Source organism: Parasteatoda tepidariorum, chromosome 1, assembly GCF_982258835.1.
Source record: "Parasteatoda tepidariorum strain Cologne lab strain chromosome 1, Ptep-v5.0, whole genome shotgun sequence".
NCBI classification, from domain to species: Eukaryota; Metazoa; Arthropoda; class Arachnida; order Araneae; family Theridiidae; genus Parasteatoda; species Parasteatoda tepidariorum.
The window spans coordinates 7,818,638-7,832,998 of record NC_141755.1 but is presented as its reverse complement, the minus strand read 5'-3'; the positions used below and the strand labels follow the sequence as shown (position 1 = coordinate 7,832,998).

General features: G+C 25.0%; 1 protein-coding gene across 1 annotated transcript in view; it reads right to left on the bottom strand.

The window, feature by feature from the left end:
• The window catches only part of LOC107439915 (nephrocystin-4), a 42,205-nt gene extending 31,633 nt beyond the window's left edge, over positions 1-10,572 (bottom strand). Inside the window, exons 1-8 of the mRNA XM_043048964.3 lie at positions 10,251-10,572; positions 9,318-9,443; positions 8,573-8,715; positions 7,253-7,317; positions 6,934-7,092; positions 3,973-4,163; positions 2,341-2,456; positions 491-614 (exon numbers count right to left, since the gene is read on the bottom strand). Of these exons, the coding sequence (XP_042904898.2) occupies positions 491-614; positions 2,341-2,456; positions 3,973-4,163; positions 6,934-7,092; positions 7,253-7,317; positions 8,573-8,715; positions 9,318-9,443; positions 10,251-10,385 (1,059 nt within the window). The 5' untranslated portion in view covers positions 10,386-10,572. The remainder of the gene's footprint in view (positions 1-490; positions 615-2,340; positions 2,457-3,972; positions 4,164-6,933; positions 7,093-7,252; positions 7,318-8,572; positions 8,716-9,317; positions 9,444-10,250) is intronic.
• Between the last annotated feature and the right edge of the window lie 3,789 nt (positions 10,573-14,361).

Genomic DNA, 14,361 nt, shown 5'->3' with positions numbered 1-14,361 from the left:
TTTTATTAACCCCTTTACTGCCGAGTAAAATTTACGTGATTCACTCCCTAGCGCCACCGTTTTTCGCTCAAGTGTATTTTCTTAGGCGGTGTTTTGGTGGGAAAAAATGATGCAGTTTTTTAATAATGTTATTAGAAAAGACCACGGTTACAAATGAAAAAAAATTTTAGAGCTATAAAATGCATATAAATACAGGTTATAATTAGCTGACCATTTTGTGAATTATAGGCAGAATTCTCCCATCCCCCGATGTCACAAATACTCTGAAATTTATTGTACATGCATCAAATAAAAATTCTTTTCAAAGCCCAAAACTTTTAGCTGTTGAATTACTTGAAATAACTGTACCGAAAATTATCTTCATTCAAATAAAGTCCGGAAGCATTCAGCTTCTATTACAAACTGAATTTAAGAATATTAAGTGACATTTAGTAAACAACTGATGTTTTTAAGTATCAAGTAAGTAGAAGAAAAATCTATTTGATCTTACTTCCTGAGAATCTTCCAAAGCTACTATGTATTCAAGAAGAAAAACAATATTGATATTGGGATCATCAGGAATATTTGGCAATTTAACATCACTCCTTAGAACTAATCTTTCTTCCCCACTGACACTAAAAATAAATTAAAACAGTGATTATTATTAATATTTTTTAAAATTATAATAGCAACATTTATCATACAGCAAAAAGACACCATAAATTATAATTAGAGCAATAAAATATTACAGTAATAGAATATAATAGAAATTAATAGAATAATAATTGAGAATAGAATAGAAATTGGAGTAATAGAATTAAAATAAACAATTTTTATAAAATATTATGATTCAATGGTAAATGATGTATTCATAACAATTAATTAACATAAATTATTTACTTGAAATAGTAATAGGATATGCAGTAAAATCTTGATGTAATGAGAACAACATGTTACTAGATGTCTGATATTATGACAAATTTTTGAGTCGTCATCAAAATGCTAATATTAAAAATACAAAAATTGTATGTTTATAAGAAGTTAAAAATTTACTAGCCTTCCTTTACTGCAGAAAAAAAATTGAGGAAAATATGCTTATTAAATATTATGCAAAAAGGTCTAATGAAAGACATTTTCAGTTATTTTTTGTCTCCACACAGAAAAGTGAAAAACTATCATCATTTTCTCCTTTGTCCCTCTTACAATTTTAACCTTTTAAGTTCACAAAGCAAATACCTTCCCCCCTGGATAGATTATTTTCCTCCTTCCAAAAGAAAATTCTTCCGGTATTTTTAAGACTTCAGCAGTTTACTTGAAAAGAATGCATCTTTTATTGACCATATATCTATCATGCTCACTTATTTTCCCTTTTTAACATCATACTATTAAAATCAACATTCAGTTTCATAGATGACGTTAAATAGTATTGTTCAGAATAATACGAAAAAACTGCGGCAACTTAGAAAAAAACTATTGACAATGTGAATTTATTGAGTAAATTTAAATAGCTTCAAAGCAAATCATCAAGAGGCAAAACTAGAGAATAAATATAGTAATATCGAGGGGAAAACTAAATACTTCTTAAATTGATTTTTAAGATACAAAAGAAGAAAAAAAACATACAAATAAAAACATTTGGAATTGCTTTCGGTAAACGGCAAAAAAAATCATAAAGGATGCAATAAAATGAAAATAAGAGAACTTCAAGTGAAAAGCTTTTATAGTACCAGATGATTATTCATAAAAAAAAAATTATGCAAAAATGGTGCAATGATTTTCGTTTCAGGAAAAATTTTGTTAGCACTTGAGTGCTGTGCAACACCTTCGGATTTGCAGTTTATGTAGCAGAAATACATTCTGATATAAACAAAACATCAAATTTTGATTAAAATAAATTATAAAAACAGCGAGTATATAGCTTTTTGCACAAACAGTATACCAAATGCACTATTTATTTTTTACAATAATAGTGTTAACAGAAACATGCCATGAGTTTAATCTCTTGAGACCTGTTTGACAAAAGGTTAATTAAAACAAACTCTCTATTTAAATAATTCAGAATTTACAGAATCATAGTAAACATATAACAGATTGTATAATTGCATATTTACGATAACGTATTATTAACTAAAAAAATTTTAAAAAACAGAATATTACATCAATTTGCTGTGTCAGATTCAATAATAATTAGTTAGCTGTTCTTTTTATCAAGAAAGGGATTAGGTAATTAAATATAATTTTAAAAAACATATTACATTAAAAAACTTAGAAAAAGGTAATACTTTAAGGACATAACAAATCAAATCATGAATAATTACTACTTATCATCTAAATCAAATTATTTCAAAATCATGTGCATACTTTACTGAGCCTAAGCTGGATGCTCTTCTAAGAGTTTTATTTGATGTAGCAGTTGGAATAAGAAGATTGTAAAAATCAGGTTCTTGTATAAAATGAAATCCATTATGTACAGCAACCTAAAAAAATGAAAATGTATAAAAACAGGATATTATCTTATTATTAAAAAAAAAACACGCTTTTAGAAACCGGATAATATTCTAAATTTAAAAACTTTCTAAATTTGTATAAACAAATTTACTAACAATATCTCCAAAACTATTCAAAATGAAGTTAACAAAATTTTTTATCATGCAACTTTTGTTAAAAAATATCTGAAATAGTAAGATCAGAAAACTAAAAATTACCCCTTATGTTTGATCAGTACTTAAAACTTGCACTAGTTCAATAAATTTATAGAAAATACTAATTGACATGGCCATTAAGTCTGATTATAAGAGATGCAGCATCTTTACGGGTTTTTTTTTTTAATAAGTTAAGAAGGCATCGATGGTGATAACAATGCACACCCCAGTAGCAGAATTTATCCTATCAATCCGCAGCATAATCTTCATAGATAAAAATTAGTTTGTGAGCCTAACATAGACTGATACACTATTCTTGTAAATATTAGGTTTAAAACGACATGTGTACAGTGAAATTAGCACAATTAAGATAAATAAATTAATACAGAAAAAAAAGTGTTACAAATTTGCAATTTTTGATAAAAATTTCTTAACACTTTTAAATAAATAAAATAAATGAAATTTTTTTTAAAAAAATATCCTTTACTTTCTAAAATTTCTTATGTTGAGAGATAGAGAAAGGAGATTATTATTTTTTTGGAATATTTTTTTAAGTTATCACTTTGCATTTGCTTATAAATTTTCCAATAGATTGCTCACTGCCAAATAGAATTTGTTTAGAACCTGAAACAAATAGCAATTGAGTTTTTAAGAATTAAACATTATTTTGCTGTTTTTCCTATTAGTAACATTCCGTGCCTTTTTTTAAACTCGGAGATGAAAAAAAAATCTTCAGGTGTAATGACATTTTTTTTTTGCTGCAGATCTGCAGATGCTCTAACAAACTGCAGTCCTCGACGCCATGCTGAAGGATTTCTACTACCGAGATGTACACTAAGGAGGGTTTAAAGGTTTTAATTCCCTATTGCTAACACTGAAAATGATCAACTATTCCCACAAGATGAATTTCTGCAGCTTAAATTGTAATGAATTCTTAGAATATGATTATTAACATGAGGATTGATTTTGGTCATGGATTGATATTGGATTCAATCTGATTATGAAGATTTCAGATAAGCTTCTTATAATGCCATTCTTTAATGAGTTTGGAAGACAGTTACGTCACATTAATTATGATAATCATTATAATGACAATACAATAATCCCCGATGCTAATTCAAGAACACAAAAAACTACTATTTAGGTTTTTAAAGATATTTGGGTAATATCTGTTTTACTAGTACCAGTTTTAATGACACAAAAAGTATATATTATTATATTTTTGAAACAAAATGAAAAATCCATTTCACAAAGCATGAAATTGAAATATCAACTCATGAAAGCTGATAAAAAAGTTATTACGCTTTATGTATGAAAAAAGATCTGCACAAGAACTCTGATTTGTACATACTTGTAATCTTCGTTGTATTAAACGAGTTCTTAACAGAGTTTCATCTGGTTTAACTGCACTCAAATGAGCTTGAACTTTCTGCAATATTTCATCTTCAAACAAACTAAGAGGAGACTGCATTCTGACACAAAGTCTCTCTAATACAAAGGTTATGCATTTTTGAAGATGAGGTTGATAAGCATACTCATCATCTAGATAAAAAATATTTCGATTAATTTATTTATAATTCTTAAAACAGTTTTCGAAAATTTATTTATGATGATGAAGTAATTGGATTAAAATTTTAAATTTATGCAACAATCTTGTAAAATAGGTAAATTATTATTCACTCTTAGATAAATAAAACTTTGACTGTTTATAAAATTATAATAATGGTTAATATTGCTAAAAAACCAAAACTCAGAAAAAGAGTACAGAGATTTTTTATGCAAAAAAGCAAAGTTAAAAAAATGCATACACCTGAAACGTAATAAACAAAATAAAAAATTATAAAAAAATTTATTGATTAAAATTTTTCTAAATCTTGATAATTTTATATTAATTTCTGGAAAAAAATAATTTAAATATTACATGAGACATAGAACTTTTAACAAATACTAATCTGGAAGATTATAAATAAAAGAAAAAATTGCTAATAATTTGAAGTGCTGCATGTCATTTAGCTTTTTTTTAAAAGAAGATTTATCAATGGACTGAAATATAATATTATTTTGTATGTTAATCTTTATGATCTAAAATTATAAAGTTTCCATAAAGCGATTTCATGCTATTGAAAAAGTTTTACATGATAGAAAGAACTCCTTTATAAAACAAACTCCTTTACAAAATGTTTCCTAGGTTATTTCTTATAATTTCAAAATGAACTAAATTTTTAGAAAATAAAAATTTATACAAAAGATCTCTTTGAAATAGGCTCATAGGAAATCATGCATTCTTCAGAGAAACCTTACATTTTGAGACCTTGGCAGTATTTTCTGATAAATGTTTAAAAAATTATTACATTCTTTTAAACATATTAAAGAGACTTTTTAAATACATTTTTAAATCGAATATAGAAGTATAGCAAACTAAATTTAATTAAAATCTAAATTTATTTTAGCAAATTTTTTGAGTTATTTAATCAAATTACTACTTTTGTGATCTAGCTAATATTTTCTGATAAAAGTAAAAAAAATAATATTTTAATTCATAGTAATTATTAAAAAAGAAATTTTTTAAATACACTTCCATCTTTAAATAGAATGCAAAAGTGCAGCAATCTGAAGTTAAGTTCACCTAATTTATATAGGATTTTCAGTACAGCACACCAAACACAACAACACACCAGTTTCAGGAGAGATACTGCACAGTTAAATCATAAAAAATCATATTGAAATGCCTGGTTATAAACACCTTTCTGTCATGCAAGTGACTACACAAAAGACAAAAAAGAAACATGCAGAGAGTTTTAGTCCACTCGATTGCCAGACCCAACTCTTCCTTCTTCCTTTGGGGAGCATGTCAAAACGCTAGAGTACAAAACCGTTATTAGCAGTATTGAAAAACATCTTGTAAGCTACTGGAACACACACAGTATTTTAGAAAATTTTAAACTATGCACTGGAGTTTAATATTTCTATCATCTATACACTGTATATGTAAGACTTTAACTTTGGACACGGTCCTGAATAACAATCAGTGTCTTCTTTTAATCTTTTTATTGTTCATTTGAAATCTCATGAAAGTTTGTAGTGGCTGTTCGTAATCAACCTGTATATATACAACCCAACTATTAACACTTTTAATATTTATATTTCAAAGGAAAAATTAAACAATTCTAAGTAAATACTTGACTTGCTGATACATCTAAAATATTTTGTTGCATCACGGTTGATAGTAATGTTTTGAATTATACTTTTTTGTACATTTTTCAATTTTTCAGAGTACTTTTATAAACAATAACAATAATATTTGATTTCAGGTGAAAAAATTGTAAAGATTCTTTTTTAAATGGACATAAATATAACAAGAACAAAATTGTGTACCCTAAATCAAAAAGCATAAATTATAATCTTAATTTGACAACCCTTATTTTGCAAAAACCATTTCATAAATCAAAATTTTTTAACTTTTTAATTATTTCAACCTTAGTTCAAAGTAGTATTTGGCAACATATGTATAAACAAACAATATTTTTTCCAACAATCCATAAATAGCATGTGCTAAGCAAAAATTGATTGCACTAATTTTTCCTGAGGCCATTTTTGGATGTAGCAAAATTCTAGTCACATAAACAAAGAAACTTGAAAGCCAATTCCAAAGAAATACACTTCAAAAGTGAAACACAATCTCCATACATTCTCAGAGATAGAGAAAAAAGTTAGCTTTAGATAAAGAAAAAAGTTTTTAGAATTTTTAGACCCTAAAATGACTAATGGAACAATTCAACCTATGAAGGAGGGAGTTTAGTTTGCAAATGTTGCTTTTGTAATTGGTTATGGAGCTATTTTTAAAAATGCCATCCTAAATATAAGTTATATAAAAAAACTATTGGAAAAAATTATATTACATGTAAAAATATAATATTTGTAAAAGTTTATTTGTTGGAAGTAATTGAAAATTCTGACTTAAATGTCAGAATCTACTTTGGAATCATGCCGTAACAATGTTCATGAAGAAAAAAAAATTATTAGTATTTACCACACTACACTATCATTAAAATAAAAAAATTCTAATCATAATACAACTATTGATTAAAAAAAACTTTAACACACTAACAATAACATTATACTTAGTGACATCACAATCTTAATGCCCCTACAAACAATGAAAATCCGTAACAATGCAATAACAATGAAAATCTACTTTGGCTACCATGACTTTCTCCTCACAGCATCATGAAAAAAAATGTACCAAACATTGTGGCATTGTTTCAAAGTAGATCCTTAATTAATTATAATGATAAAATTGAAAAATTCATACCATCCGTAGCTTCAATTTGTGACAATACACCTGGAATTTTCGTAGTAGGGTCGATCAATACATTTTCAGGAAGTAAATGACTAATTTCCAATAAATTATGCTGAGGAGATAATGAAAATGAAATTTCTAATCCAGTTGTATGATCAGCAAAGTTAATATCTAAAAATATAATAATTCTGTCATAAAAAATAATGGAAAAGAAATGAAAAATTTCCTTAGAAGTTTAATAACAAAATAAACTCCATAAATTTTCTTTCCTTTAATCATTTAATAAAACTATGGTCAGAAAAAATAACTATATTAATTTGTATTATGGTACCTTTTCTTTCAGTTTCTATTACATCAAGAAGTAGAAAAGAAGAGGATCCTTTTATAAATGGCAATCTGAAAATTAGATAAAAACATTGTTAAAACTAAAACTACAACTTAAACATCTTAATTTTAAACATAATTTTTTTTACTTATTTACCTTATATGTTCTTTTATTAGTTAATATTAACTTCTACGTTTATTGTTTTTTTTTTTTAAAAAAATAGTTGCATAGATTTTTAAAACTTCATTTGGCTTATATGACTGTAAACGATACTAGATACAGTGGCACTACCATGCTGTTCATCTCTAAATTGTAGTGACTTTAACTTAATGTCCCCTAGGTCAACAACGGTCTATCACAGGAGTGCTTTACTAATTTGGTTAAGAATTAATGTAAATAACATTCAACAAATAAATAAAATTAATTAATAGTAATAAAATTATTCAAAGTAAAAAAAATATATTTATACAATTTTTAGATTATTATATAATACATACTTTTACTCGTCGACTTTATTGTTTACCATTTTGTTGATATAAAACAAGCATTTACTAATTGTGATTAGCGCAAAAGAGGAATACTGGTTAAAGTTTTAATCCTAGTTTCTGATTGTTATTTAAAGTTTCTAATTGTTATCACTTAGATTATATGTTAGCTGCCTTTATAAAATGACCAAAAATATTGGTATTGAGTCAAATAACTTAGTTATATGATTCGATTGATATAATTTTAATTTTTAAGTGCATGTAAACTCTTAAAAAGCTTATAAATTTGTTGTGTAATTATCATTTATGCTCTTATAGCACATTTCTGAGTAAGCAATTGTGCTTAACATTAAAACCTCAGTCTTAATAGTGTTTTTAAAAAAATATATAGATATTTTATTGTTTGGTTTAGGATCTAAGGGTATATTCTTTTGGCTTTATGATTTTCAGTTTCATGTTTTGGCTTGTGTTATTGTCACTAAATCGTACATTTCATCATAATTGTGAACATTTCATATTCTTTGTATTATAGTTTTTCATTTAATTCACATAAAATAACTTTTTTTTAATATTTATAAAAAAATATTTTTCCCAATTTTTTTAAAACATATTCTAAAATAAATAACTAATCCAAAGCTCAAAACATCATTATTTTATAATAAATATTTTAAAAAAACATTTTGCGTTTAAGACTACCATATATATGGTGGTTTCAAAAATTTTTCTATAACTGCATTTAGTTATTAACAGTGAAATGATGCATAGTTTTGTATTTTAAAACACAAATAAATTTACTATGAAAGAAAGATGTTTTTAACACAATAGAAAAATGTATAACTACTTATAAGTAACTTCGTCTTCGATTTCATCAAGAAGTAAATAAAGCCAACCGCATGTTTTACATTGATTGTCTTTAGACTCAGAAATAATTTCAATAACAAGAAGAAGTTCTTTGGCAGGTACAGAAGTGTAAAAGTAAAAATTCTGTAAATAAAACAAAATTACATTAAATTAAAAAAAAAAACATAGTTATACGTAATTAAAAGATTTGTTTTTTAAAATGTTTTTTGCAAATCAAGTAAATTCATTTATGCGAAATTCGTTTAGCCAATGTAGAAATATAGGTAAATGTTTGACACAATTCCTAGTGGTAAACTTAGTCAATGTTTGATGAATAATTGTTTAATGATTTGTTCATCTTCCCAAAATAAGTTGATGTTTACTTCCTTCATAATCCACCGGAGAAATCTCTATATTAACAATAATATAATTGCGCTAAAAATTCTATAAAAAGAGAAACTGAATTTTTCAATTTCTGAAGACCTAACCGGGGCACAAAATCTCGGTCTGTATCTCTAAAATCAAGTAAGTAGTTATAATAAACAATAATATACAATGAAAAGCACAATATTTTAAATGCATGATAAATTTGTGATGCTAAAATAGGGATAAAGTAGCTGCTGAAAGGAAAAACAGTAACAAAGAAAACTTTAACTAAAACAACAACAAAAAATTATTAAGTATAATGAAATTAATAAGGAAAAGAAAACACAAACTAAAAATAATATTTACATGCAACAACTTACTTGATTTAAAAAACATAGAGAATTTTTTGTCATAACAGGCTTTCCTGACCAAAAACTACCAAGGAATCTTTCATATTTCTGATCAAACAGAACAGTTTGTATTCTATAGCTGTCAGTATTTGCACTCTAAATATAGAAAGTATAAAAATTAAACTCAAAAATATGAAAGAAAAATTAGCAATTATAAATACTGAGTCCCAAATCTGGGCGTTTGTTTCCCAGAAATGAATTTTTTCACTTTTTCAACATTCAAAATAAATTAATCTCTTTTGCTTTTCACAAAACAAAAATTAAATATTTTATTAAATTTGTTAACTGTTACAAAATTTTATGTAGGTAAGAAAATTAAGTACATGAAATACTGATTTTTAATTTAAAGAATATTATGCAGAAAATTTCAGTTTCTGGTTTAATGGAAGTCTTAACAATTCAGGATGTTGTAGTTGTTATATCACACAGGTTTCCCTAAAAAATATTTTCAAATTAATCTTATAGTTTTATATTTTCCAGGTTATCAAATTTAATTATTCATACAACATATTTTGTTTGAATAATTATAAAATATTTTATAGCAAGATTTTTTGTGAAATAAAAAAAATACACAAGTTACTATATTATGAATTATCTCATACAACTTTCATTTATTTTGAAAATAATGTATTAATTTTTTTCCTTCCTTAAATTAAACAGATAGTAAAACAATGTGAAACAAAAGAAGCTTATTACTAAGTGTTTTTTTTTTCAATAAATACATTTTAAAAATAACATGCAAAAATCTAGAGAATAAATTTATGATAATTATAAAGTTTCAGTTGCAACATGACATAGTAACACTAAGTACAAATCTCAGCTAAGACAAAACACATTTTAAACATCTGAATAACAAATCTAAAGAACTTAAGTTATCAAACTCTAAATTTTAATAACTCTTACTTCACGGAAACCTTCAACATGTTTCAAACACACGCAAAATGTTTGAGGATTATTTAAAGTCTCTAGGCTTCTTTCTTTAGAAAGAGGAATATACTTCACGAGTGACAACTTATTTTGCTGTGTTTCGGTTTCCATATGTAAAGTTTTTAGGAATTCATAATGAAGACACTAAGTTTACAAACTACTACGGAAAGAAAATATACACATTTAAATCAATAATTGAAATTACTATTATTTGAAATATAAATAAACAGGTTTATTTGGAATCCAAACTCCGACTGTTGCTAAGCAACGATCAAAGTTTCGAGACTGCCAGATTCACAAAAGAGACGGTTAAAACATAACTATTTAAACTAAATATTCTTCAAGAACTGTTTTGGTTGCCTATGAATCTGCGTTAATATCTGAAATTGAGGACAGCTAAGTCTAGTGTCGCGCTAAGATTTGTCCGTCAGTCTCTGCTGGTGATATGGAGCTCAAACCTCGCAGACTTCGAACGAGCTAGGAAGAGAAAAATGACGTCATTTTGACGTCACGTTTCTACTCCTAGGAAAAACCTGAAACCTCGCGCTTTCGAACGGATTTTGCTAACGGGCTGCGATCTTCATTTTTCCTCCCTTCTATCGGAAAACTTTCACCTAACAATTTGCTGGTGAAAGCGATTCGAACGATCGAATAGGATGCGTTTAACGCTGGGATTAAATTAGATTTCCGATTTCAAAGATAATTTTTACCCAGATATTTTATGAATTTTTATGATCATTTACCTAGATATTTTATGAATATATTTCAGACATAATTTTTTCTCTCACAAATTTATTATTTCATATAATAAATGGATTAAATAATTAGTTTCGGTTTCTAGCAGAACTTATAATAAAATCTATAATAATCTTGCACGACTTTAAATAAAACGTGAACATTTTTTCTGTTCCAAATTTTTGTGTATTCTTAGCCATAATATGTTTAGTATAATTATTGCCATGTTTTTATTAACTTTTATTTTAATTACCTCGTAATATTTTCAAAATATCTGCAGAAAAAAAATGGAATTTTTTTCTTTAAAAAATTGTTGAGTTATGACTGAGATTAGTGCCAAATAAATAAAAAAAGATTACTATAACTAAATCGTATAAAATTTAAATAAGAATTACTATAAATTGTATGCTTATTTTTAATCCGCTATGCAATTTTCTATCAGAGATTTGAAAGAACTGAAGCTTTTAGAATATGATCGGTTTTGTAATTTTTATAAAGTAGTTGATTAGTTTAGATGCATAATTAAGAAGCATAATTTCATTTATTTTCACTTGTCTTTTGAGTTGGGTAGAATATAAGTGGGTAATAAAAAGCATGGAATATGAAGAGCGGAAATTTTTTCGATATAATCGTTTTTGAATTATTATTAAGTTGCAGTTAAATTTAGATGCATAATTAAGAAACATTTTTATTTTTTTTATTTTTCTGTTCATACTTTAAATGCGAAAATTTCATCTTTTATTTTCTAAGACAAAAAGATATTTTTACTCTTATATCTATCTATAATGCCAAAATATATTCGACAATTTATTTTTTAAAAATTATCTATTATTTTTAGGAATAAAATTTGTTAAGATTAAGATTAAAAAAATTCTAAAATCACCTTTTTTAAATTTTTTTTTTTTTTTTTTGCTAAAAATAGCATTAAAAAAGCAATTGAATAAGAAAAGCGTTTTAGAGTTATTTCTTAATCTTCTGTTTGACATTTGATCTTTTTAAAATAATTACTCCTTTAATAAAATGGTAAATAATAAGTTTTAGGGTGGAAAAAAAACTTAAGCATTATTTTCTTTTCTGTTTTGAGATTCTCCATTAAGTATCAGCTAAGTTATTCTAAAGATATTCACTTATATTTATTTGTTATTATTAAACTAGCGTTATTATGTTTTTATTCAAGTAATACTTTAAATTATCTTAATGTATGCGATTAATTCTACTTCAAAAAGCTTTTTTCGAATTTTTGCGACGTGTAAAAAGAGAGAATTTCTTTTAAATTGCTTTAGCATAATTTATTTACATACAGAATGGTAAATCATAAGAAAAAAATATCCTGCGTCAATCAGAAAAACAATTGAGAAAATTTTGTTCTTAAAAATGTGTGCAATAAAAACTAGTTGATATTTGCATCGAGCTAAACTACTAACACTAATTTGTGATAAAATAAAATCACGAATAATTCTTATGGCTAGACCATTTTCCATTGCTGTACAATGGAAATGTATAACTAAAAGTTCTAACTCCCAAAAGTTCTAACAAAGTTCTCATGACTTGGCACCCTTGTCTTCTGAGTTGGATTCCATATAAGAGCATAATAAAAAGACCGGAATATAAAGAAAGAAAACTTTTTTAATAAAATTGTTTTTGAATTAATTGTTTTAAAGTTGCTGGTAAATTTAGATGCATAATTAAGAAACCTTTTTCTATTATTTTTTTCCTTAATTTTCCTGTTCTCAATATTCCAAGAAAAAATTATTTATATTTCTAGTCTTATAATTATGACATCGAAATATACTCAAAAATTTGTTTTTTAAAAGTTATGTAATATTTTATGAAAAAAAATTGTTAAAATAAACATTAAAAAATTTCTAAAAAAAATCACGTTGTTTTAAATATTTTGTTTAAAAATTGTACTAAAAAAATTCTAGACTAAAGAAAACTTTTTAGTTATTTCTTAAGCTGATGTTTGACATTTGAATTTTTGAAAATTCTTATTGTTAGTATTACAAATTTTAGGGAGAGAAAAAATCAAGCATAATTGTTTTCTCTGTTTTGAGATTTTTTTTTAAATATTAGTTAAGTATTAATAATTTGCTAAGTATTATTAATTTTTAAATATTAACTAATATATTCTGTTTTACCTGTATTCATTGGTAATTATTATACTAATATTTTTTTGGTATTATTCGAATAATATTTTAAGTTATCCTCATTGATGCAATTAATTCTAATTCAGAAAGTCTCTTGCAAATTTATGTGGCACTTAAAACAAATATTTTTCCGAATTACTTTTTCATAATTTATTTACATACACAATGGTAAATGATAAGGCAAAAAAAATAAAATCCAGCATCAAATATAAAAATAATTGAGAATATTTTGAAATTGAAAATGTGTTTAATTGAAAGTATTAAAAATACTTGTAACGAGTTAAACTTTAAAAACGAATTTGTGATATAAAAAAAAATCACGAACTGCCCTTATGGTTAGAACGACAATAGTGAAATTGTGTAACTAATAACTCTAGCATGAAATTCTTAAATAAAATACAATTACTTGGCATCCTTGTCTTCTGAGTTGGGTTTAATGTAAGAGGGTAATGTAAGGCAAAAAATTCATTGCAGAGAATTTTTTTCCAAATCTAGTTCAATATAACACAACGATTGAAAATACCATTTCCAAAAAAGAGATAAATTATTAAATTTGGAAAATAAATATTGCATTGTTTGAGTTGCGAATTGTAATTTATTATAAAAAATATTATAAAAAAGAAGAAAATAATGTTTTTCTTGAAAAAATAACTTACAATTATTAAAATGTATAAGTTTGCAATTGCGAAAAAAAAAAAGAGGAATCATAACAAAAAAGAAAGTGAAAAATTGAAAAAGCAGTTTCTTTTAAAATTGTAAAGCAAATTTTTTTTAAGATTATTTAAACTAACAATTATTTAAAAAATGCTAGTTTAAAGTTTATTTCATGCATTCTACCGATTTATTAAAGTTTATTTATTGCACGTTATTTTGATACTTATTGTAGCTTTAAAACTAAAAGATTTTAGTGTTATAAAGTATAAAGCTACACATTTTATCAATTGCAAATAATAATAAAAAAAAAAAATAATTATAAATAATAGAAGGTAATAAAGTAATCATAAATATAATAAAAATTTTATAAATAATAAAATAAGTAAAAATAGAAAATTGCAAAATTTTGTGAAATTAAATAACCTTTATTAATCATTACTTCTTTAAATCTAAAAGCACTCGATAATATACATATAATTTCTAAAGTTTCATAATCTAGTGATAAAATTTCTGATTGACTCAATTACATTTATTTAAAACAACATTCAAAG